Raw genomic sequence first — 27,740 nt, forward strand, 5'->3', positions numbered from 1 at the left:
GTTCTCCCACCAGGTCCTCATGGCCTCAGAATGCCTCCATCCCTTCACGTGTTTCGGCCAGAAACCTGGGAGTTTTTCTCATCTCCACCTCCCTGATCCCTCCAGTAGCCAAGAACTGCTGCTGCAGCTCCTAGTTGTATCCTGGGTGAGTTCTCTCTCTGCATCCCCACTGCCTCCACCTAGTCCAAGCTCCCATTATCTTTGCTCTGGAGAGTGAGCACCTCTGTGCTGCTTCTCCATCCTCAGATATTTCTCCTTATTCATCCATAGAAAGCCTACTTCCTACCCATTCCATTTCCTGTAAGGAAGTGCAAATAGGATAAGATGCAAACAGGATTGCATCATTCCTGGTTTAAAACCTTTCCCTGAGGACCTGCTGTTCCTAAGACTGTGTTCAAACAAACTCCTTAAGCAACATCTGATACCCTGCCTGCTCAGTTTCTTAGACACTGAACTCTTTCCACACCAGGGCTTGCTCACTCCTTTCACCTGGACCAGTATTTTATAGGGCTTCTATGCCTTAGCATGCATATGCACACATATGTGCACATGTTCCCTTTTGACAGTTTCCCACCTATTCTTGAAGCTTGGTTCAAATCCCAATTCTGTGAGGAAGACTTTGACCACCCAGAATAGGTTCTTTAGGGTAAAAATGCTCAGAACACCTGTTTCCTAGTTTAACGACTGATTTTAATGTCCATCTTCCCCCATATTAAGTATGCAATAAAGGGTGCTTAACTAAAAGAATGAAGAAATGGAAGAGGCCACACAAAAACTATTTACCATCCTGTGGGCTGCCCACACTCCACGCCCCAGCACTGCTTATTGGTGGGGTTGCAATGGGAGGAACAGAGAAGTGAGGAAAGATAACACAGAAGGAGGCAAAGGACCATATGATGTTTCAGGCCAACTTTTACTAGTTGGTGCTCTTCACCTGCACCTGCCTTTATCCCTAAAATGCTTCCAGATGGACACAATATTCCAGAAAGAAAGTGAGTATGGAAAGGGTGGAGTGAAAGACACTATCTGGTTTATTTGCACGTAGGCAAGTCACTCCGCAACCATGGACTTGGGCTTCTTGGTCCACAAAGACAAAACAAGATTATGTCTGTAGTTCCCAGGCTATGTGAGTCTCTGCAGGATGGTGGCACACAGCCGGGGCAGTGGCTCAATGTGCCTCCACCAGCATCTTACCCAAAATGCAGTGTGTTCCTGTGCACCAAGCGGTGATGCCAAATTCCTTCATTACAGGTGCTCAACAACGCAAACCTGAATCCCTCAGAGCTCACCATGAAAACACCATCTTCAGAAAAGGGAGATTTCAGCCCTGCCTACACTGGGAAAGATACTTTAAGTCAAAGTTTCCTGATGGGAACAAGAGGCAAGGGTAGGAATCACTAGAAACACATTAAGCGACTAACATGCTCCAGCGAAGCAATTCAGAAGAGAATCGTCTACCCTTCCAGACCTCTCCCACAACTTTTTCTTCAGTTAAACTGTTACTTTCCATGTAACAGCCCCAGTTTTTTTCCACTCAATATATTTTAGATATTGGTATTTCCCATGCCTAACTCCCACTCTCCTTGGCTGATCCTGGTTTTGTTTTTTTTTTTTTTTTAGTAAACAAGAGATACAATGGAGAGAGGCTCCATAGAGACAGGCAGAATTAGGGCACAAGTGAAATTACATGTTCACGCACGGGCAGCTCCAGAGATCATTTGTTCAGTGAAACAGATGCTAACTTCTTTAAATCAACAGTTCCATTTATAATACATAATGAAAAGGCAGCAAGGATCTCAAGAAACAACCTAGAAATAATTTGTTACACCAGCCAAAAGCAATGATGGTCCCATGAGTTAATAAACCGTTAGAAAGAAACAAACGGGGTTTATGTTCATTGTAAAATTTGCTACCATCTTCAGAAAAGAACCACATGATGTTTGTGAAAGCTATTATTCTAAATTTGGTGGATTTAGTCCATATGGCTGCTCAGATGGAAGAGTACAAGCTAGCAAGAAAAGCTAGCAAGAAGTTCTCTCCCAACCTCTAACTAGTTCTGCCGGGGCTCAAAAGGACTGGACGTATGTTCATTAGTACACAGCAAAGTTGTACATGACTAATCTATGGGTATTCCCATTAAGAGTATTTGCAAAAATAACAGTTGTGCAGGAATTAAAAGAAAAAAAATCAAACTCAGAAATTTGCATCAACATCAAAAAATAGCTTCCAGATTACTTACATCAGTGTCAGGACCCTTATCTGCACCTGGACACGAAAAAGTAACAAATTCATGGCACCTCTTGTGAACCACAAAACAGCAAACTGGTGGAGAAAAAAAGAAAACTAAGGTTAGAATGGTCTAGATTTAATAGTACAAGCTTTGTTTTCCAAACAGAGCTATATGCTGTTAGAAGTCAATTTAATTTCACTACAGACACAATTTCATTATCAGCATTTCACTTGAGACTCAGAAGGCATTTCATTTGAGACTCAGCAACATTTGGTATTGATTGGACTTATAAATAATAGAACTACAAAAGGCCACCACTCACAGTCCCCAAGGAGAACTTCACCTTTGCTCCTCTATTCTGAAGTTGATGGGGAGACAGCTAGAGACTGTAAGATAGTTCTCTAAGAGAGCCAGGAATCAAAATTTAAAGTAGTTTGCACTGTCCCATACCAACACACCCACCCATATAAATGTTTATAAACACTGTACCCTGTGGGCAAAAATAGGATATAAAGAGAATATTATAAATAATATATGGGAGTCCCTAAAATACGGACTACAGAACTTCCTTAACAAAATTCTGCACTTAAAAGAATTCATTAAAACACAAAGTCCATCTACAGAAAACAGTCGTTTGAAGTGAAGGAAAGTCCAGGAACACTCTTGGGCCCTCTTGCATATGCCCACTTACCATAGACGGGGTCACCAGGTGGGGGAGTCCCTGCAAATCCACTATACAGCCAATATTTCCCAAGCCCAACAATTGTGACAAATACTCCTGAATAAAAGAATTATTATAGAAATTAAGTTATAGAAATGAACGAAGCCCCAAGAGATTGTTATGGATGGTATAATGTGGAGAGTACAAATAAATGACCTAGTTAGTCCTTCCAAGGACATAACCTCCTCTCTATTATTCTTGAATAGCAACATGATAAAAAGAACAATATATCTTCAATAAGTACCCTAAGCCTTCACTGAAGGCAGGCTATACTTCCAACATTTCTTGGCTCTTCTCCCACCCATGACACAGCAGCTCCCCGCCTGTGTGTCCACAGATAAGGCCAAGTGATCACGGTCAGTCATTTCAGTGGGCAGGAGAGGATGGCAGATTTAAAGAGCTGAGATCCTGAGAGGAGATCAAATGCTAAGCCTAGTACAAAGGCAGTGTTCAGAGGGCCTCGAGTGGCCACTAAGACAGTCGAGTATTTTTTTTGATAAACGTTGGCAGCCACTGAAAAGTTCGAACAGGAGTAACACATACAAAAGCAATGCTTTAGACGAGCCAATGGTGGTGATAGGAAGAATTTAATGGAGTGCATTTGGGCCATAAGGCCCTATGAGGAGCCTTTTGGAGAGACTGGGAATGAAACTAATTGCCATCATCATTCAGTGGGCTAAAAAAAATGGAAATAGATGCCAGAGAAAGTGCAGAACTGACAGCACTTGCCAGCTGACCACAGGCATCATTTATCTGTGTCATTCTGATGGGTCCTTCCACAGCATTACCCAACTGAACCTCATGACGCTGCTCAACATGCTTCAATATCTATGCTTTATCCCTGGCGTCTCACATGTGGTGCATGCACAGTATTTGTGGACAGGAGAGGGGATCGGGGGGACAGATGGAGGGAGGAGCCAACAGACAAGGAAGAGTCTTGTGTAAGGCCAGCCTTGTGTAGTAGAGATGGGAATCATGCTAAAATGTGCATGACTCCACAGTACCCTTTCCTCCCATTGTATCATATCCATTAACAGGAACAAAAAATACATTAGAAGTGATGCCAAGATTCTGCACACGGGTGACTGGAGGATGGCTACATGATGAAAAGAACTATATATTTTATATATTTGTTTATACAAGTGTATGTATACATGTGTGTATATATATGTACATAGAAGTGTGTGTATATACAGCCCAGAGGAGGAAGGTGTGGCTAGGCCATGTCAGAGAAGTAGGATAAGGGATGGTTGGTCTCTTTTAAAAGTTTTCTTTTAAGGTGGTCAAAATATAAGGTCACTGTGAAAGCTATATTTACATCTGGTTCCCCACTTAACAGTTCAAGCATTTGGGTCTTTTATTGAACCATCTCTGCATTTTTTTTTTTTAAAGGACCATGCAGACTTGGCAGGAGCAGACAGAGCTGGACATAGGAGGGAACCCACCACAGGAAGGTGCCTGTGGACCTCTGGAAGGGCATCGCTTTAGAAGCAGAGATGTCCTGAGGGGCTCCTTGGCTGCCTGCATGCATGCACCCCCCACTCCACACCACAACCTGCCCATGGTGCACAGTTTGGGCAGGAGGAGGTGACTGTGAAGGGACAAACGGCTCCTAGGCTGCCTGGGCAGCACCCGCACACAGCCCATGGTGCACCTCACTCCTACAAGCCCTCAGAGGAGTGGCCTTGCCACTGAGTTTCTGCTAAAAGCATCTGTCAGGACACTCCAAGGATAGATAATAAGGCAGTGCTGTGACGGCCCAGATTAATCTCATCTGCTGGCTCTCCCCGGCAGTCATCTTTCACTCACTGGGATTAGAAAGATAAACTGCTAAAGGAAAAGGGTCTCAGAAGCATTATTTCCTCATCATAGTTTATTACAGATATGGTGTTTAGAGAGAAAATAAGCCTTCTAGTTCCCTGCTTAATGGTGCAAGCATTTGGGTCTTTTTTTTTTTAACCATGTCTGCATGCATTCAAGTGAACACTTAAGAAAACTCATAGTTATCAAATCCCTTTAGAAATTCAGTTTGTTTCTTCTATCTGTCCTTTGTATTCCCATTTACCTATCAATTATAAATGTCCAGCTAGAAGTATTTCTATTGCATGTCTCAAAAAAATCTCATACCAAATAGTATCCTAAGAACAACTAGGTCCTCCTTGCAAAGTACAATTCGAAGGGGCAGCAAAAATCCCCACCTATCCTTCAATTACTTCCTCCCGGCCTGCCTCAGCAGCCCCGTCTCCTCCCACCTCCCATGGAAACTGCATATCTAGAAGTAAGTGGATTCACCCAACAAGTGATGGAGAAAGAGGGCTTGTGTTTCTATCCATGCGCGTTATCTGAAGGATAAAAACCCTATAGACCTTCTTAAAACTAAAGTTTCAGAACAGATGATCTTCAAGGGAAGAAGAACCAGAACGTGCCCATCCCTGAGGGACTCTGAGGAGAGAAGGCCCAGCAGCCCCTCCTCCTGCCCCCACCCCAGTGAGCAGGGAAGAACTGCGGGGCACTGACTGGCTAGGGGCGGCTTTCTGGGAGAGGCCTGTCCGGAAAACAGGGTACGGGCAGGAGATTCCGAAATCACTGATAGCTGGCCTTGACCTTTGGCTTCAGTTTCCAAACTGAATTGGGTGGTGGATGTTTTGTAAGATGAGATAATGCAGACATTTGAGAAGGCTGGCTGGTGTAGATGAGGAATGAGGAAATGACTGGCTCAATAAAGCAGGCGAAGGCACTGGGCTGACACTGGCAGCATGGACATTCCTCAGTCTGAAAATCAGGAGTTTTTATCCTTTTTATTTGGGATTCTAAAGGTCTTTATGTCACCATATTATGTGGGGCAAGGGGAACTGGGGAGAGGTGGGGATAAGGCGGCACCCGTCACACAGTGTGCTTTCAGTACCTATTTACCTGACCTTGACAGGCAGGTAGAAACAGGTGGAGCCACAGGTCATGGCAGATTCCTCCCCCTCCATGGTTTGTCCTGGACCCGTGGCCCTTAACTAAGCCTTTGCTTAAGCAAGTACAGATCTGAGATGGGGAGGCTTGTTTTCAAAGACTTTGGGTACCTTTGCTTATACAACCAAATGATGGATTTTAAAATGTGAAGCTGTCCTGCAGCATGAAAGACACGAAGGAAATCTCCAATTGTTTTCTAAACACAAAATAGCTTTCCTTTAATCCTCTACTTGATATGCTTACGTTGCCCAACAGTGACGGATGCTACATGGAATGCCCAGATCTGTTGAGCACATAAAGACAAACCACAGGCTTGGCCAAAGAATGATTCATATGCCACCTGGCTTTAAAACGGAGAATGCTCAGTCTACTGATCCCTATCGTGAGCTAATCTTACTTAGGGAAGTAACCTAAATGGAAATTAAACATAGTTTTTGCCATTTGTCAAAAGTAGGTGACTTGTTCTGTCTCTGAAACACATGTCTGACTCAAGAATTCAAAAAATTTTTTAAAAACAGGTGAGTTGTAATGCTGCTATGTTGATGTTAACTGTGGTTCTCAATCGGGTTCATTTAAAGTAATTACTTTAAACAGAACAAAACCCAGCAAAGGGTAGGCTGAAAGGCCAAGGACTCAGAGTGAGAGAAACCACACTCCCTTCTGGCCCTGTACCATCCAAGAATCTGGAAAGAGCTGATTTAACTGCACAGCTTGGCCCACTAGACACACCTGTGGGCCCCGAGAATGCTTTCTGAGCTAAATACCACTGTGCAGGTGGGTGACTTGAGGCTCTTGATACTGGACGTTTCCTAGAGAGATCTTGGACAAATGTTAAGCCCAGAGACACATTTCCACAGTCCATTTAGGCACAGTGCTTTACTGGGGGAAAAAAGGAAGAAAAGAGCGTGGTAACCTGATAGCACACATAAAGGAACCCGCTGCCACTAAGCGCTTCTGGCTCATCAGTGTGAATTCCGGCCTAGGAATGCCATCGACACCAGTCACGCACAAATCAAGCAGGTGCAGCGGCGGTTCCGACAGGAGAGATCTCAGTTCAAGGTGATTAATCACTACTCATACCCACTTTGAAGGCTATTATTAAAAGAAAACACGTGACGGAGGGAATGAGGAGATAGTGGAACCCTCATCCATTGTTTATAAGCATGTAAATGGTACAGTCACTGAGGAAAACAGTACGGCTATTTCCGCAAAAAATTAAACACAAACTACCATATGATCCAATAATTCCACCTCTAGGTATATACTCAAGAGAACTGGGTCTCAAAGAGAGATGTGTGCACCAATAGTCATAGCTGGATCATCACAGCAAAGGGGGAAATCACCTAAATGTCCATCAATGGGTGAAAGGGTGAACAAAACGTGGCATACACAATGGACTATCATTCAGCCTTAAAAAGGAGATTCCCACCCATGCTACGGCATGGATGAACTGTGATTTCTGTCTGCATAGTGAATAAGCCAGACACAAAAGGACAAATATCCCATGACTGCACTCTGTGAGGTACTGGGAGAAGTCGGATTCACAGAGACAGAGAGTAGAACAGAGGTCACCAGAGGCTGCGTGCAGGAAGAGGGGTGAGGAGAGTTAGTGCTTAATGGGTACAGAGCTTCAGTGTGGAATGATGAAGAGAGTTTGGCAGATGGATGGTGGTGATGGCTGCACGACACTGAGAATGCCCCTAATGTGGCTCAGCTGTACACCTGAAATGGTAAAATGTATGTATATCTCACTACAGTAAGATTGAATTCATCAACCCAGAATGAGTTGTGAAATTATAAATAAGAGGAATAGCCTTGTAGTCCTGCTTGTGCAAATTTCCTGTGATTGTGTTCACAGTTGAATTAGTTATAAAACCAAGAAAGTATCTGCGTCCGTTGCATACAGTTCTGAATAAAGTCAGAGCCAGAACAGAGTGGGGACACAGGGAAAATCTAGACTTCAAAGCAAAAGACTCCCATTAGAGATGTGCTCCACCAGCCGCACACCTCTCTCGTGAACAGTGAATGTCAATGATGATCATGGAAACCGGGACCTTCAGATTGCAGGCCTGGCTCTCCTACCAAATCCCTGAGACGCTTTGACACAATCTATATGCAAAATGGGATTACCCCTATTTACACCTGATATGGATTACCATGCTCATTAAAGGGGAAAAAAAAAATACTACATATCATTTTCCATTTCTCTTTTAAAAATAATTTCCCTTCCTTTCACCCTCAAGTACATATTGCAAATTCAGGTCATGTAAATGGAACACATGCATAAAAATCTGTTGTTCAAATTTAATGGTGGGGGTCATTATGTAACAAATCCTGAATTCAAGAAAGAACCTACAAATTTAATAGTTCAGCTTTATTTAGAACAGAAGGCTAGTAGCTGGGCTTCCTCGGGTTCCTTTTTTAAATATGTAAATGGTTGCCATCATGTGAGATGGTTTTAATTAAATCTTGCTTAGCTAGAAGGGATTAATGAAAGGTAATGTCACATCAGAACACAATGAAATGAAAGTCTGAGTGAATTGCTTTCAGCGTTGTAGGGAAAGTAATGAAAATCTGAGCTTATATTATATTTGCATGTTAAAAGAAAATTATTGGTTTCAGATTTGTAACAATGGAAACAGTCTTTTTGTGGGATACACATTAGAGTTATATGAAAACAAATCAAATCAATGTGCTTTATCATATATTACTGTAAGAAATGACATTCTTCAGGCACCGTGCTGATTCTGCCTCTAATAATGGGTGCACTTACTCCCAATAAACTTCTTCAAAAATCCCAGTATTCCCACTTCTGACCAGCCACCTTCCTTAGGATAACTATCTTTAACGTTTTCCTCAACTTCCTTTTCTTTAATGTCATCAGGTCCTACTGATGCTTCCTTTTCTTTGCATGTCTCCCTTTCTGGATTTGAGACATATTTTGAAGAGCTGAGAGACTGAATATGAGGTGTGAAAGCAGAGCCAAAGGTGGCCTCTAGGTTCCTGGCCAGAGCAACTGGGCAGACGGTGTGGCCACCCTGCAACCAAGACGGAAGCCTTCAGGTGAAATTGAGAGCACAGAGCACTAAGGGGAAAGAAGGCAAGAAGCCAGACCTTGGTCCTGGCCTGGCCCTCCCCCTCTGAACCATCAAACACCATTTTAAAAATCAATTTTCTTTAAATATTGCTTCTCTCTCACTTACCAACTTTACATTTCCCTGTATGGCCCCGGAAGATGACTGGTTAGCCAGAGACGGGTAAGATTCCTCAAGGGAGGAACAACCTAAGACAGGCACAGTCGCAGGGGGGCCATCAGGTGAGAAATTGGGGATCAACAGAGGTGAGGCTTAGAACCTCCCCCCTCATGTTCTGAGAGAAATCTTCTGCATCCGTGGATGTTTTGTTGCCCTTGTCTAGCTTGGATTAATACTTAGTCTACAGGCACAGACCTGATCATCTACATTTGCCCTCTTACAGCACTGAATTGTGTTTTCTACCTTTATCTTGCATCTACCTACCACTTCAGCGTTTTATTAAAATAATAATAATAATAAGGGAGAAATGTGGGATTCACATATAAATCAAGTATAAAAATCAAATGAATAATCATATCTGACTTGATTGTTTATAGTTCATGATGCGTGATCAAAACTGAAAGTTTCTGTGATATGACTGCCCTTGCACTGTTCACCATGTAAGAACTTATTCACTATGTAAGAACATGTTCACCATGTAAGAACTTGTTCGTTATGCTTAAGATTGGAGACTGTTGAGAATTAGGCTTGGGGTTGATTAATGATTGTGCATTGAGTCCCCTATACAGAATTTTATTGTTGTTAACAACCATTTGATCAATAAATATGAGAGATGCCCTCTAAAAAAAAAAACCAATTTTCTTTATATGGTATATATGAAGGTCTAAGTATATATAATTAATATACCTGAATACAAAAGATTGTATCATATAGCCTTTGTGTCTGTGCCAGTTTGAATTGAGATTTCTGTACTTGCAACAGAAAGAATCCTAAATAAGGGAGAGCAGCAGGTTGTGGGAAGTGAATGGGGGAGACCAACGGGTAAGAAAGAATTAACTGGACGTGGGGACTCATGGTCTGGGCAAACTGTTCATAGGACTTATGCAGGCTAGAGGAGGAGCTGCACTGTGCTATTTCAACAGCAGTCTTCATTTTAGACAAAGTGAGTGCAACCTCCTGGCGGGTCACCCAGAGAGGTGTGTCAGGCAAGCACATGGCACTCCAGGGTTACAGGTCCAAAGATAGCTGGGGACCGCACACCGAGTTCTGAGAGGCATCTGCACGGCAGACCGCTGAAGGCAAGATGGTGAAGAGGACCCCAAGGAGCAGAGTCGTGGGAACACCCACATTTTGTGGGTGATGGTGAAAAAGAGGTGGTGGTGTGGGAAGTAAGAGGAAAGAGTCAGGAGAGAGCAGGGACCTACAGGGCAGTTGAGGGAAGAAAGAATTGCAAGAACAGCTGGAGAATCAGTATGAAAGATTCTTCCAGAGTCAAGGAGAAAAGATGAGATTTGGCTACTGGCCCATCATGGCCCAAAGCTCCACACTTGAAAGCATGGAGATAAAGGCAGCAACGCATATGCCAATAGGTAACTGCTGAACAGTCTCCCTTTTTTTGCTTATTTCAATTTCTTCAACTCAGTACTGAAACAGAAGACCTTTCTGACACCAACAACACAGGGTAACAAAATTTTAATGCTTTAAGTAACTGTAGTATAGAGGACCATCTGCTTTATGGAACAACAAAAATCCCTTAAAGGATGCGACAAATCGTGCAAACACGCTTGAAGGGAAATACCGAGGCTTGATTTCTGCAGTGTTCTTATGATCTCAAAATTACCTAAAGATTCCAACTTTCAAGTTCATAAGAGCATAAGGCCTTCATAACTTGGCCATATGAGTTCCATATCTGATCACCCCTAAGCCAATATCAAGTTTGGGTTTCATTTTGACCCTAAAAAAGATGTTGCACTGCACATGTTCTACACAAGGGTTTATGGAGCCTGTAACACCAGACTTTTCTCTGCAATATATTCTTTAAAGTTTTTTTTTAACAGCAGTTTTAGGTTCATAGCAAAATTGAGTGGAAGGTAGAGAGATTTCCCATACACCCCCTCTCTGCACACACGCACAGGCTCCCCTGTTGATAACACTCCACATCAGAGTGGGACATGGGTTGCAACTGATGACCCTACACTGATGGACCGCCCAAGATCCGCAGGTTACATTAGGGGGCACCCTCTGCAATATGTTTAAGTCTTTCATCTTTCGGTCTGGAATGACTCATCTGGGGCTTGAGAGAGACGCGCAAGGAGCTGAGGAGACTGAACCACACACTTTGCCTTCTCTTTCCCCTTCTCCCAGTCTAAAACCTCCTTACTGCAGAGAAGACCAGCTTCCTTTGCTCTGCAGTAACTCATGTCTAAGACACAGGCCTGCCTAAGTATGAACACCCAGGATTGTACTTTCAGCAGAGTTCATGCCACCTAACACCCCAAATCTTCCCCAGATTTCTGGGAGTATGGAAAGTGATGAAACCATCTAATGCAAATGAAGAATCAACTCCTACAGTATAGATGAAACTTCTAGCTTATTATATCACATGAATATACTTACTGAATAATTATGTTAATAATATTAGAATGTTAATATCCAATACTCTGATCTGACTGGTTTCCTCATGAGGAGGAGAAGTTTGGACACAGACACACATAAGAATGCCATGTGAAGATGAAGACAAATTGGGGAGAGGCTTCCACAAGCCAAGGAATTCCAACAATTGCCAGAAATAAAACACCAGACATGGGTGGGGCGGGTTCACAGTGCAGATCCTCCGCCCCAGCCTCAGAAGGAACCAGCCCTGCTCATACCTTCGTCTCAGACTTCCCGCCTCCAGAACAGAGAGACGAGCTTCTATTGATTAAGTCACCCAGGTGGTGGTACTATGTTATGGCAGCCCTGGAAAATTAATACATATAACCAAGGCAGTTGGTAGAAAGTAAATGAGTCAATGAAAAGTTTCATCAGAGCTCTGTGTCCATACAATTCACCTGTACCACCAATGAAGACACAACACCTCTAAGTCCAAGCAACAATGAGCAATTAGCAAACTAATGAATTAGGGTTCGGTCCACAGTTTCTTAGGGAACAAGGGCCCACAAGATTATGGGCAATTGTAAGCAAAAAATTGGTTTAATAAAGTCATAAGAACTCTTAAGGGCTTTAATATAAAAGTGTAATCAGAAGCCCCAAATTAAAATGACTGGCTTTTTGGGGGTCCTGCTTCATATACTAGTCTGTATTTGTAATAAAAATCATCACAACCATGTTTTGCATATTTGCTGAATTGTATATAAAGTACTTCCTCAGTCTTCAGTGGCAAGATAATGTACATTCCCACCTAAGTGTAAAACCACCCAGAAAACTAACACGTGGCATCCTCAGGGGACCTAGAGCCCAGGAAATAACCTTTAGCACTCACCTTCACGAGGATATTACTAATTTAAAAGGCCGTAATCACCACTGGGGGTCTGAGAACAGAATCAGAGGATTCTTCAGAAAGAACCTACTTAGTGGTTTGCAAACTATGCTCTCTGGAGCCCTTTTCTGGGGGTGGGGGTGGGGGGATTGGGTGGGTAATAAGGTCATGACTCTTTCCTGCCTTGGTTTTCCTCTCGTGTACTCCCAGGCTGCAGTTTTACTGTTGAGCCAAACATCCTTGCAGTCTCACAAACAGGCAACATCCTCAGCATATCTCCGTTCAGCCAATAAGCCTCCTGGTGGCAAACTGAAGGTCAGGGGCAAGGCCAAGAGCCATGTCTATGCTTCCAGTATTTGTAATTTCATAATTCAGATCCAATCCGCTTTCAAAATAAAGTCTCACATTTGTCCATTCTGGCCACTCCTTCCACAAATAACTACGAAACTCCCAGAAGGCTGGCGGGCAAGTGAGGACTTGAGGATTTCATAAAACGCAGTCCTTTGGGGGTATCTGCTTAGAAGAGACAGTGGAAGCCACTGTCTGAGACAAGATGGCCTGGAAATCCTGCACAAGATTTCAAAAAAGGTGGTGTGCTTACGTGAAGAGAATCAAAGAGCAGAGACGGACCCAGGAGAAAGGCAATCAAACAGGAGCCCTGAAGCCTCAAAGCTGGGAGTGTTTCAAGACAGAAGTTCCCGATAGTGTCTCTCTCTCAAGAGTCAGGACGAAGTTGACTGCAAGTCTATTAGATCAGGCACTGGAGGGTCACAAAGTTATACAGAGGTCGTGGTTTTGGTAGCAGTAAAAACAGCAATAGAGGAGTTGGCAGTGAGCAGATGGGAAGCATTCAGCTTAAAGTGAGATCAGCAAATGTTTACTGAGCAATAGTTATACCCCAGACATGGTGCTAGGCCCTGATGACTATGAAGATCTGTAACTTTGAGCCTAGTTTGGAAAACAGACACAAATAGATCATTTCAAGATCATGCAGAAGTACATAAGGTCTTCCTGGTGTGAGCTACAAGCACCTAGCCTCAGGTTCATGGAAGGCTTGTGGCAGAAATGACGAAGTTGTCAAAGCTGAAAGAGACAAAAGGTCAAGGGACTTTTCCCACCAGTTGGGCTGTCATCTGACAGTCTGCAGTAACATCTATGCAAAATTACGAAAATGGGCTTGGGCCACCCCATACGAGCTATGGAGACCAGCAGTTGGTCCCAGGAGAACCAAGCACCGAGGGAAAGGAATGTGATTCATCTCAAACAAGAAAATACTGTTATTGTTCATGGTTCACACAAGAAAAATTATGAAGTTGTTCTAGATAGTTTGGTAAACACTCTCATTTCAGAATCCTGTGCTTTCTTTTCTGTTGTGTTAGACATGTAATTACAAAGCTCCTGTGGGTAAGTTAGGAGAAAAAGTGCTTCATATTTAACGTTCTGGTTTGATTTCAATCAATGTTGGGATGGGGGTGGGAACTGTCTCAGCACTGAAAGGAGGATGTTCAAGTGTAGTTAGAAACGCAGGGCATAATAAAAGTAAACATGTACAATGCAGATTCTGAAAATAGAGGGCTACCACAGTGTGATGGCAGTTTTTAATTCTTAGCGATAAACACATGCATGAAGTTTCCATAAATACAATGCTTTCATCCTCCTGAGATTACACTGAGTTTATGCGACAAAATTTGTTCACATTATTATGCAAATTTTTACCCATGTAGCATTTTCACTCCTTATCTTGGAGAACAACTCAGAAGAAGCCGCCATAATACACTAATTACCTCACTTTGGTCAAGTATCTTGGGAACTAACAAAGCATCAGGGATGTAGAACACAACATAATCACAAAGCCATGAGGCCAGAAGATCCCAAAAAAGTAAATCTGAAGGTGTCCAAAGTGCTGGGCAACTTGAAAGAGATTTAAGATAAAGGAACTAGGAGAGTTTTCGTACAAATGAGGACATTTGGCAAAGGAAGCACCAAAGCAGCAATGAAAACTTTAAAGAAACCAAAAAAAAAAAAAAAGGCAACTTTACAAGATGAATATTACTTTGCCAAAATCACATGCCAGGAAATGTAAGGCAAATTTTAAAAACAGGAATTCTTTTCCAGAATTTTAAGACCAAAATGCTTTTTAATCTACACAGACATAATGCTTTAAAAAACATTTGACAACAGCCATGATGCAGAGCTATTTGCTGATTTTAAACGCTGCACATGTTATTTTTGCATGGGCAGGAGTCTGCAAGGATGCAGACTAACATGTGCCTGGGATGGTGTTTGGGAAGATTTTTCTTTTTGTTCATCAGTATTTTCTAATTTCTTCAATGATTAATTGATTGATTTACTAAAAATGCAGTTTTAAAGATGTTCATAGTAATAAGCTACAAGCTTGTACAGTACTTGTTTTGAATCAAAAAAATTAACTTTTGTACAGTTAGAACTTTTTTTATATTGTAAGTCTACCAGATATTCATTTAATACAATTCTGTGACTCACGTCACTGGGTGCTCAGCCTGGGGTGCACACAGAAATTAGAAAACACAGCTTGGGCAAGCTTGAGGACAGTGACTGGGACAAGCCCAAGAGCAAAAACAAGGCAAAAAAAAAAAAAAGAAAGAAAACTGATTAACATCCAATGGCTGTCTACTTAAAAATATCTGGTTTTGCATATCAGCAACTCCACACTTAGCAGTGTTTCAAAAATTACCAGAGATGTGCACACAGAGGTGTGGCACAGAGATTTTATAACAGCATTATGTATCATATCATATCAAAATCAGAAAGAAGAGTCCAAAGAGGAAATTGTAGGTTACTGGGCATCTATATGATACTCTGTAGCCATAAAAACTATGTTGCAAAAGAATACTTACTGAAGTGAGTAAATGTCTAAGATACATACCAAATAGAAGGAAGGAAAGCTGGCTACGAAGGAAAATGGTATGAATTTTAGAATGCACATATTTGACACAGTTTACTGAGCCCTTACAGATGCCAGCCAGAAAAAGGATTGAGTTCTGGGGCAGGATGTTTCTGCTTCACCAGCAGCAAGGCCAGTTAACAGAAACAGACTCAAGAAACAGGGGACATTTAAAAGGGTCTCAAGGAAAGAAGGTTCTTCAAATTCACACTGCTGTAGGTAAGGTGGGCTAACACGAAGCAGGGCAAATCCAGGATAGGTGGCTAGTCCATAGAGAAGGTCCGTGGATTGGTGGTTGATGATGGCCAGGCGCCATTCAAGTGCAAAAGAAATGAGGTGTTTCTGCAGACCTTTCAGATAATTGTTGAAAGAACGTGGAGTTTCTGGTTAGCTACGGCAGCTGGTGGCTATTAACTGATTACCTTCCCTTGTCTCTCCCCCACATTCTCCAGCTGTTATGTCACTTACTTTCAGGACATCTCAAAACTTTTCTTTGTCACACTATTCAACTCATTAATGAAGGAACCATTAAGTTGGTAGAGCTGGTTCAAACAATTAGTCTACCAGGAAAGGCATCTGACCAAGGTTTGCTGAGTTAGGGAATGGGAGTGACTGTTAGCAGGTTTCTCTCCGGAGGGATGAAAATGTTCTAAAATGGATCGTGCTGATGGCTGCACAACTCTGAAAGCACTAAAAACCGTGTGCTTGAATTGAGTGAACTGTATGTGAATTGAACCTCAAAGCTCTTTGGCTGTTTAAAACACTTTGGTTTGGAGATGTAACTGACATACAATGTTGTATACATTGAAGGTAAACAGAATAACTTACTTTTATTACAAAAAGATTACCACAATGTTTAACTTATATCTCAAATAGATACCAAAAAAAAAAAAGGTTTTCCTTGGGACAAAGGCTTTAGTTATTTTAAAAAGCTAACAATCAAACAAAAACAGGTATAATGCCCTAAATAAATAAGTAATCCTTAGATGGCCTTGGTAAGCAGTGTTCCTATGTAATAATGAAAGGACATTCTGCTCACTTTTATATCTGATTTCCAAATTTTAAATGATTTTTAACATTGCAATGATATTCTTACTCCTTTTGAGTTTTTCTCTCTAAATTTTCTGGATGGAGCATGGATCTCTGAAATGGCTCTGCTCACTGGTATTCAAAATATGTTCTTAAGTGGCTTCTGAGGAAGAGGCATGGGTTCAACACAAAGCCTTCTCAGCCTGGCAGGATGGCAGGCCAAGGCCCTGGGCCCTTGTCCTCACCCCTGAGTTGCCAGCTACACACATGGTCCTGGGCACATTCATGTCAGAGCCTCTCCCACTCTCTCCAACTCTAAAACGGAAATCAACGCCACTCACTGGGCACGGGGCTAAGGAATGGACAGGATGGTGTAAATTAAGCTCCAGCCGAGGCCCGAGACAAAGTAGGCACAACAAATCATTACTATTCCTTTCCCCAGATGGGAGGAAAGGCACACTGAAAGTACAGGCCATTCCAGAGGTTCCCAAATCATTTAACTAGTGACTAGACTGACGGAAGGGAACAGTGGAGTATTTTCAAATAAAGAGAACATAAGACAGCATCCAGTCGACAAGGCAATCAGTGACTAGAACAAACAAGGGAAGCCTGGGCCTCAGGCAACTGCAGCCCACGCCGGCCACTGAGGAGTTGTTCTTATTTCCCGTAACTGGAGAAAACACACCAGGGAATCCAAATGGCCACAGCTTCCAGACTGCGTAAGTGCATGAAGGCCCATCAGGGCTTCTTACCGCCTCCTTCCCAGGCTCCTTCTCTCCACCCTAAGGCCCAGCATGGATGGCGCCTCGGCCCAGCTGGTCTAGAGCAGGCGGTGTCTTGGCTGACAGCCCCTCAGGGGCTCACAGCCTCCCTTTGAGCTCAGGGCCTCCCCTAAATCAGGCACGCCAGGGAGCCTGGCCAGGACAAGGGGGAGGGGTGCCAAGGTGCAGAGGCACAGGCCCCAGAGAGACAAGCCAGCAGAGCTGGGCCCCCACCCCCACCTGGGCCCTGACAGCTGAAAGCCCCAAGGGGTGCTCATGCAGGCCTCGGCGGGAGGGTCGATTGCCAAGGGAAAGGGTCAGAGGCCACAGCCTCTTCCAGGGCTGGTAAAAAACGGGTGAGACTAAACAAGAACCCACCACAAGCAAGGAGGTGGCTCCTCAAATCACACCTTTCTTCAAATCCTTGCCGATAGCTATCAAATCACAATCCTGCGTTCCTCAGCTCTGTGACGGCACTCAGTTCCGAGGGCACTCCTCAATACCTACAGTCCTGAGGCAGCTTCTCACGAACAGAATCGGTATCTATTTCAGGTCTGAGCTGAGAGCGAGACTGACTTAGGAGGTACAGTGAAGCCACAGAAGGCCAACTGCTCAATTGGGCAGAAAATGGGAAACTGAAAAACAGCACATATCCTGGCTGACTAAATTAGAGACCAGAAGAAAAATCCAAAGCTGGACCCAGCTGATTTCACAAACAGGACCCTATCAAGATGACACTGAGTAGTAAGGCCAACCCAAATGCCCACACGTGGCTTCCAAACTATGGAAATGCAAAGTAAGAAGGAGATCAACGGCACCCACGAAAAGACTGAGGTGTTTTGATTGACACAATGTGGAATGGCTACTAAAAAAACTACTAGGAGAAGAGGCTGCATTAACAGATGTATATCATCCAGCTCCACACAAGTCTGTCTGTATTCCTGAGACATGGTTCAGGATTCCAAGGTCCCTCATCATTGTGGCTGCATCCTCTCTTTAGTTTAGTTGTCTAAGGGATGGATGATGAGACTCGGAACCGCACAAGAGGAACAGTGGGTCTGCCTGAAAGGGAAGACAGCCTCCAATGTAGCCATCTGCAAAGACCTGAAGGGTTGCTATTTGCAGGAAGGATTAAGCTTGTTCTGTTTGTCCCTAAAGCATGGGAACCCTATAGGACCGCAGAGTGAAAGTTTCAGGGTATTAGATTTCAGCTAACTATAAGAGAGGATGATGTAAGACCTGTCTGAAAATGAAGCAGGCTTTCTGGGGGACTTGTGGCCACCAGAGCTGGCTGTTCAGGCAGAGCCTGCAGAACTGCTCCGTGTCAATGCTGGGGAAAGGGTAGATATTCTGTATGACTCAGATTACACAGACTTTAAAGTTTGTATATCCACCCTAAAATCCTAAACCAAATTCAACCAAAGCAACTAACTGCAGCAATCCTGTTTATAAAAAGTTTTAGCTACTATTAATCATTTAAGCTGAAAGTAATGAACTTCTGATTTAATAAAACACACCTAAATAGGACTCTTTGGAGAAAAAGCTTTACTTCCAGGAGCGGGACAACACCTTCAGCACATTCTAGAGCTTAAGGTGGAATGTGGATCTGGAAGCTGCAAACTTGGTCTTTTTCCATCTGATTCATTAAAGCTATTAAACGCACTCCGTAGCCCCAGCACACTGCTACCCTCAGCCGTTTCTTAAGAGTGTAGCTTAAGAGTGTGCTTTTTCAGTCTGCATAGCAACAACAGCCTTTCAAACTCCTGATTCCTTCACTGATCAAATGTATGCTGAGAAGATATTCCCTGGGCATCGGGCAGGGGAGCTGCACTGCCACCAGCTAGGGTCCTTATCAGTTTGTAAAGCTCCCATGCATGCTCACGCATAAACTCAAGAAAATGGAGACAAGGTCACTGGAGATCTTTGATAATGTCAATAGCACCATCAGTGGGTTTTTTCCCCTGGTCTGAGAATGGGGCTGCAGAAGGATCTCAAAGTTGTATAGTGCTGGGTTACTTGAACTGGGTCCTCATGATAAAATAAGGGACAACAACAAGAGTAACAGTGTTCATAATACTCTTACTAATTAACTTTAAGGACCAGGAAACAGTGCTGTGGGAAGAAGTAAACTGCAGAGCCACACAGGGTAGGAAGAATCTGGGTCCTAACCCTGCCAGTCTGGTCTGAGAGCTCGAGCTTTCACACACCGTTGCTGGGCACAGGGCCTCTCCACAATTGCAGCTACTGGGCTTCTTATTTTGGGTGGTGCCATGGTCACTGTCTTGCTCTAAATGTCCCTACAATCACTCTTGGGTTTGAACAATAGTAGGACAGGAAAGTGCTGGCTGGACAGAGGGACTCCACAGATACACCAAGGATCTGGGCAGGGCGCTCCTCTCTGAAGGGTGGGTGTTACAGGAAAGTGCCCTGTAACCACCCAGGATGAAGGGGCAGAGGCCTAGCCAGCTGAGCTGAACAGAGGGGGATGGCAGCATTGTGTGCAGATCAGGACAATCCCTGCCACCCGCACAGGTGAGACAGAGCAAGGTAACAGGGGAGCCCGAGGCAGGTGGCCAATCACACAGAGAATCCTGGGGAGCAGAGGATGCAGGCTGTTCTCCCAGCTCTGGCCAATGGCCTGCCCAGTTGGAGAAGTTTGCTTAAGGGCTCTGCCTTCAGTCTGGCAGAGAACAAAGGCTGTCTCATTCACCACCACCAATCAGGAGGGTCGGGGGTCAAGCATGTGAGATGATGGCAGAAAAAGCTCCTGTATCTTAAAAAGGCACCAGTCTCTTTAAAGATTGAAAAATGTCACTATAGTCACTGCACATGTAACCTACATCTACCTCTACTCTACATTTGGGATCTACATAGGATCCAAAAAAAAAAAGATTCTTTTCCAAAACCTCCTTTGCATGGACGTGCCTGGGTAGAAGAGGGCGTCTGTGGGCTGAAAGCAGGCAGGGTCTTGAGTCTGGTTAATTTGAAGATATCCACTCCAAGCGACTTGATCCAAACTCTGCTTACTCTTCACTTCTTTTTGGCAACTGTGCACTAAATCCGGGAAGGAAATATGAGTTCAATTTTGTAGAAACACCTGCTAATGGATTTCTGTTCCCTTAACAAAAAAGAGAAAATTGGAGAAATGCTAATAGAAATCATGGCTGCAAGAGCTGTGGGACGTGTGCCTTCCTTCCACTGGCGGCCACCGCGTCTGGGAGCAGCAAGGCAAGAGGCACAGCTTAGACCTTCCAGAAGCTATCCACCCACGTGCCTCTCCCTGGGCTCCCTGGAGGTTGCCTTATTGGTTGTGATCAAACTGATTGTTCCAATTCTGATTCTTCTGCTTCCTCCTCCATCCTCTCCAAATCCTTTAGAGGAATTGAATATGTATTTGCCCCACCCACACTGGAGCTGTTCAGTGATGCTAAAGGTAAGGCAATTGCTCACAAGTGGTCAAGTTCCAACTTCACCACCCCGTTACATGAGACCACATAGGGATGAGATAGGGAGAGCCACACAGCAGGACAGGTTTCTCTCTGTGGACTTAAGTCAGATTTAATTCCTAGTTTCTCACCCCATTTTTACAAAGTACTTTCCACTGCTGTTTTATGTCCTAGACCCAGCAAATTTAGGAAACAGTCCCTTCAATTTTTCAAATGCACTGAGAATCACCAGGCTGCCAATGTGTTTTATATTTGCTCTCCTGTAAAATCATGGAGGGCTGAGAAGCACAGCTCTGCTCTGTGACGACAGTATTTTCTTATGACTGTCCCATCTATAACACGTTGATGGAACTCGATTCCATTCAATCTACCTTTACTAGGTATCTTATGTCCCAGACACTGGCCCTGTATGAAACGAAAAACCCGAGGCACTCACAACCTAATCAGCAGACACAACACACAGCCAACAATGATAAACACTCTCATAGAGGGACGAGTTGTCAGTTGCAGTTACAATCTTTTGTGTCACCTAAGAAGATATCTCAAAATATGTTTGGTATACTGGAATACCCATCTTTCTTATTGATGCCACTAACATGAAAACTTTCCTCTGGGGTGAATGCTACTCATGGGAGCAAAAATACTAGGTCGGTGAATGCAAAATGAATCTGAAGTTTCAGAAAGCAGAGATATGTCCAAAATAAGGTTGAAGTTCATTTATCCAACATATCCTTATACTGTAGAAGTCATAGAACACTTTGTATAATCGTAACCAAAGAAACTAAAAAAAAAAAGTAGGTACCAAATACAGACCAGATAAAAGGTTGTGAAAATCATGTTTCCTTTCTCACTCGAAATAACACATACAGGGATAATTAAACACACACTTAGTTGGAGGTGCTAGTTGCCTAATCAGCCCAGGAGGGGAAGCTGACTAGAAGATTGCTTTTCGAGTTTTAATTCACTGTTTCTTCTTCTACTCAAGTAGCTCAACATTTGTTTCAGGTGCTGCATCGCGCTGCCTTTGCTGGTCTCCCTAATAATTAAATCCTAGGATATCAGGTCTTTCAGGACCACTTCACAAAGGCAACTCTTGGTATTGAAATGAAGAGCTCACAGCACGCTTTTAGGTCTGAACTGTGTGTGACATGCGGGGAATTACCGGGTCTGCCCAGAGCAGGTCCCGAAAGCCAGCTGGAACCAGGGAGCTCCAGCCGTTCTGTCTCTGCCCTATGAAAACGCAAACTCATTCAGGTCCGTTAAGCATCAGCTCTGAAATATGTCAGGGGGATTTCTTTCTTGTCATGTGACCCTGAGGTTGTCATCTGGTAGAGGGTTTATGTTTGTTTTCAGTATTATTTCTTATTTTCTTGTGAAACACATGTTTTTTAAAAACTTCAAAAGTCCAAGGCCCATCATTTACTCCCACAGTAAACAGAGCATCACGCTGGGTACACAGCAACAGAGAGAGCGGGAGAAACGTGATCCAAGAAAGCCCTTGTGAAATGATAGTTGCCTTTGTCTTCAGCAGAATGGAAGTCCGAGCAGAAAGGGGCGTGTGCACTCCGCCCCAAGGCAGCAGGCACCAGGGGGTGCTTCCCAGGGGTCCCGAGATCTTGGGTGACTGCACACGGCCCCAGAAGAAAGGGGAGGCAAACTGCCCACAGGGGTGCTTACATTTGGAGGAGACAGAGAATCTGCCGGGGAAGTGGACACACGGGGCAGTGGAGACCCTAAAATGCCATCCTCGATCCTTCCTGGGGCTGACTAGAAAGAAAGGCGAGGTCGAAAGCGGCAGTCCAGAGGGGAATTGAGCTGAGCTACTTCCCAACCCCCGCAAGTGTTTCTGCTAGGAAAAAAGGGGAACAAAAGCAGACCCTTAACTGCCAAATAGATAGAGGGATGGTGATTCAGGGAGGCAAGCAGCAGTGGTGAGTGGGAATCGGCTCTTCTTGCTGGCTAACACCCACACTCCCCACCCTGCTTCCCTTCCCTTCCCATGTTCTTCTCTTGTGGCCTCTTGCTGTCATTGTGCGGTTTCTCCATTTGGAGAGCTGAGAAGGACCCCTGAATATTCATTCCAGGCCAGCTTCCCACTGAGAAGTGCACCAGTAAGTCAGAAAACAAGCACCAAGTACAGCAAAATGCTTCTCAGCCAGATACGCTGTGTCCCTGGACCTTAGGAGAAACAGCAATTATGATTGTCAGAGGAAACCACATTTGCAGGAACAAGTTAGCTGGCTGATTGCAAACTGCTGCCTCGAGATAACCAATGGGAGCTAATGACAGCCAGAGACCCAGACAGCCCACAAACGAGGACATGGAATTCCTCGGCTACAGGAACTCACTGTGATGCGGCAGTGAGCATTTGCCAGGATTCAGAGACAACGAAATGTTGTTTTCTTTTAGTTCATTAAAAATAATGGGGTGGGGGTGTCTATGGTGTTCATTTCTATAAGCCAAAATACAAAATGGAAAGTATGTTCTTTTTTGAATAACTATCATTTCAGAGGTATCATATCTTCACCTTGCATTTTAGCTGATAAGTAAAAGAGGTATCATGAGACCATTTAGCTCCTGGAAGCAGCTAAGCGGCAGCTAACAAGGAATCACTAAACAGAGAACCTTTTCTGGAACACACATTTTCAAGGAAATGGAGCAACCAAGGAGACAGTCATGTCAACACTCCTCAAAGTATTAATAATAAAAGCACAAATAAATTTCACTTTCATTTAAAAATGCACCAGAACAGGCTACTATTCATTACAGGGCTTTTTCTGAAAAATAATGTGTTCACCTGTTAAACTAAACTGTTCTTCGAGCATCTTGCTCACAATGAAATCTAAGATACCCTTTAGTCAAAAAAACTCATTTACAGATGAGGAAACTGAGACCATCAACCAGAAATATCATAATGTGAGTGTTGAACTACTATACATTAGCCACACCAAATCTGGTTCTATAAAGTGAAACAGGAGTATTATTAACATCACCCCATTCAATACATGGGTATCTATGAGACTTAACTATTCATTGTAATAGGGTCACAGCATGCTAAGGCCTGAATGCAAGTCGAGAAGCCAATAAACACAAAGTTCTCCCCACATGCCCACCTGTGAAAAAGAACAAGATATGTTGTCATCCCCAGGATGTTCAAATAAAGAAAATAAGGAGTTATTAAAATGAAGAGCCATTTCCGTCCTACATGTTTTCTGGGAAACAGAGCTATCAGCAAACAAGCCTATGGTAGGTTCCATTTGAGTGTCAGTATAGTTTCACTTTCATTTGAAAAATGTCTTGCTACCATGAAAAATAAATCATTTCATAGTATTAAATTCCAGTCTCAAATTTAAAATAAGGGCATGAATAATTTTCTTTTTTTTTTAATGAAGCGGTCACAACTCAAATTCCCACACTGACTTCCCTTTCCTGACCCCAGCGTGAAGAACCTACTTGTGGTATCCTGTACTCTGCAGAGAAGTCAAAATAAGGTTGACTGTAAATGTAGGTTCCTAAGTTTTTGTGCTTTGCACCAAAATTTAATTAAGACAGTGACATCTAGGTTATATGTGAAATACTAATTTTCAATAGTAGAGATTCCATCTTTGTTCTTTGTGTTTTTTTAAAGGTTCATTTGTGCCCAAATTCTGGCAAATAATACTCTTCCAAGAAGTCTGTCCTGTTCTGAGGTAAGAAGAAAGTGGGAGGCAAGTGAGGGGGCAAGCTACTTGTTGCTCAATGGGAAACACCTTCCAGAGTAACTCGGACCCCCACCTCAACTCCACAAGTGAAGACCCAGAAGTCCAGAGCAGGCGGGCTTCCCAAGAACAGACAGCAGGTGGACAAGAATGCAGGACTACCTGGGTCCAGCTCATGTTCTCTCAGCTGGAATACACAGGACCAATCTCTTTCTTGCAGCTCAGCCTGCCCCAGGCCCTTCATCCACCCACACACTTCCCATCCACTGTGGGGGGAAAAAAATGCAGGCTCAGTACAGTGAGGAGATCTAGACACACCCTTAAGCTGAGATATTTTAGTAACTCCTCATACTTCTTTCTACAGGGCTGTGCACAACCACAGTTACTCAATACAGTGGCTGCTGGTGCACTTAGATTTATGACAGTTGATGCTGTGTTTCTTCACATGTCTAAATTAAGAATGCCTTATTTCAGGGAACTATATAGCCCTACAGAAGAGGCTTTGACTGAGATTAATTGGTTATTGGATTATACAAGTTGAGGTATCTCAGTTTGAAGAAAAGCCTTTGATTTTTTCCTAATACCAAATTTTACACAATAGTAAGAAAGTACATGGAAGCAAACACCTCCAAAAAATGTTTTAAATTCTACTGGGGTCAACAAATTCCTTTGCATGAGTGGAAAGTGAGATCATGGAGACAACTGTCCCACAGAATCAAAGTTACCTTTGTTCATCGGCAATACAAAATAGTCTCTACATAGTTCTACTGTTAGAGTTCCAATGTATCAGTTGCCAAATTTCCTGATAAGTCATTAGGATAAGACAAAGATAAGAATTAACCAAAAATAATGAATTCTCAGGGCAATACTGACATCAAGTTCACTTTCCAGTGGAACAAATCTTGTTTGTGTAACAGCTCATAGGACTGAAGTCCTGGATAAATCTAAAGGGTAAAGTATTAGTCCTCTTCTGTAAATATTAAATACTTATGGGTTGGACCACTCAGGATTTTCCTGGTCATTTTTTCATTTATTTACTTAAGGTATTGGTTATGTTATTGGTGAAGTAACATGGAGTTACTATCAAAAGAGAAAAAATCACCACCCTTTTTAATTTAATAAACTAAGATGCAAAGTTATAAAAGTCTAGATAACATAGGAGAAAATCTAGATGACTGAGTATGACAAGGACTTTTTAGAAACAATACCAAAGACACAATCCGTGAAAGTAATTGATAAGCTGGACTTCATTAAAATTAACTTCTGTGCAAAAAATCACTGTCAAAAGAATGAGAAGGCAAGCCACAGACTGGGAGAAAATATTTGCAAAAGACACATCTGCTAAACAACTATTATCTAAAATATACAAAGAACACTTAAAATTCAACAATAAGCACCCTGATTTTAAAAATGGGTCAAAGACCTTAACACCTCACCAAAGAAGATACACGGATAACAAGCAACTATATGAAAAGATGCTCCACATTACCTATGAGGGAAATGCAAGTTAAAAGAGCAATCAGATGCCACTACACACCATCAGAATGACCAAAATCCTGAACACTGGCAACACCAAATGCTGGTGACGATGCAGAGCAACAGGAACTCCTGTTCATTGCTGGTGGGAATACAGAATGGTACAGCCACTTTGGAAGACAAGTAGGCAGTGTCTGACAAAACTAAACATTTTTACCATATGATCTAGCAATTACTCTACTGATATTTACCCCAACGAGTTGAAAACTCATGTCCACACAAAAACCTGCGCATGAATGTTTATGGCAGCTTTAGTCATAATTGTCAAAACTTGGATGCAATCAAGATGTCCTGCAGGAAGTGAATGGATAAATGGTGGTACATCCAGACAATGGAGTATTATTCAGTGTTAAAAAGAAATGAGTTACCAAGCCATGAAAAGGCACAGAGCCTGAAATGCATAATATTAAGTGAAAGAAGCCAATCTGAAGAGGATGCATACATGTGATTCCAACTGTAAGATATTCTAATAAAGGCAAAACTAGGGAGACAATAAAAGCACCATTGGTGGTGGGGGGCAGGGCAGATAAATACACCAAACAGAGGACCTCCAGGGCAGTGAAACTATTCTGGGAGACACTATGATGATGGATACAGGCCATGACACATCTGTCAAAACCCCAAGACTATACAACACCAAGAATGAGCCACAATGTAAACCACGGGCTTTGGCTGCTAACGATGTGTGCATGTAGGGTGATTGACGGGAACACATGTGTCACTCTGGTGTGGGATATTGGTAGTGCGGTAGGCTCAGCATGAGTGCGGCAGTGGGTATATGGGAAATCTCTCTCTCCCTCTCAGTTCCACTGTGAACTTGCAGCAGGGACGGCAGCAGCCCCCGATGCTCACTCTGCTTCTCTCCCAGTAGTGGAGAAATGATGGAGGGCCTCCCTGTGGACCTGAAGAGCCTCAAAGCCGCTACAGGGGCCAAGCTGGGGGGAAACAACTCTACCCAACGCCCCTCCCAAAGCTGTGGACCAGGGCCTCCCTGACGCCTGCAGGTTAGAACTGACTGTGGGGAAATAAGTTCTTACAATTGCCAGGGACTCATTAAAAAATATAATACATGCATATGTGTGCATATATAGGTGTGTGTATGTATGTATGAATACACATATGTGTAATTCACCCTACAAGCAATATCTTCTAGGTTGTACCAATAACAAACCTCCAGGCTGCTTTTAGTAAGAGATTCTTTTTTTTTCTGGAAGAAGACATTTTATTTTATTCCTTCAAGCTACTAAACACTGTTTTTACAGAAAGCAAAAATTGTAGGTGGTAGGTAGGGGTTTGTGTTTTTTGTAAACTGTAAAGCAGCTGCCATCAATGGTGATGAAGACCTATATCTCAGCTCAGAAAATAAGTACATGAGAACTATTTCTGTGCATTAGTAAAATGAAAGACAGTCGATGGAAGTCTTAATCTATTTTGAGAGAGATGTTGATATAATGAAAACGTTTACAGATTCTACAGGTAAGGTTATAAAAACAAAATACCTTGATTTGCTGTTTAAGATAATCAAGTATTAGAAAAATGAAATCTCTAAGCAGCTATGCATTATCGTCAAAGTTATTCACATCAGCCGCTGGATGCTCTTTCCCGTCCTCCCACTTGGCAGCCCCACCACCGAATCTGTGGGCCCACTGGCGCTTCTTGGAATGAGGAATCTGAGGCTGCCTTCCAGACTCACGTCTCCTCCCTTGCATCCTCCTAGACGGAAGCGTTTTCAAGAGAAAATAATGAGCAGGAAATACTGACAAACCAGGCTGCGTCTTATGCGCTGATCTCAGAAACAGCAAAGTACCACTCAGCCTCCATCACTGAAGGAACGTGCCCACCTCTCCTGAATTCAGAGTGAAGCAGATCTGAATAGAAGAGTCATGGAATCCATTACACACCCTCAGCCTGCAGCCCGGCTT

At 43.1% G+C, this 27,740-nt stretch overlaps 1 protein-coding gene across 2 annotated transcripts in view; it reads right to left on the reverse strand.

The window, feature by feature from the left end:
- PRKCA (protein kinase C alpha) overlaps positions 1–27,740 on the reverse strand; it is a 355,291-nt gene that overhangs the window by 216,112 nt on the left and 111,439 nt on the right. For both annotated transcript variants that reach the window (XM_036899733.2, XM_057501630.1), the window contains exon 3: positions 2,240–2,322. In XM_036899733.2, the coding sequence (XP_036755628.1) occupies positions 2,240–2,322 (83 nt within the window). The remainder of the gene's footprint in view (positions 1–2,239; positions 2,323–27,740) is intronic.

The sequence above is a fragment of the Manis pentadactyla genome, chromosome 4 (genome assembly GCF_030020395.1).
Source record: "Manis pentadactyla isolate mManPen7 chromosome 4, mManPen7.hap1, whole genome shotgun sequence".
NCBI lineage: Eukaryota > Metazoa > Chordata > Mammalia > Pholidota > Manidae > Manis > Manis pentadactyla.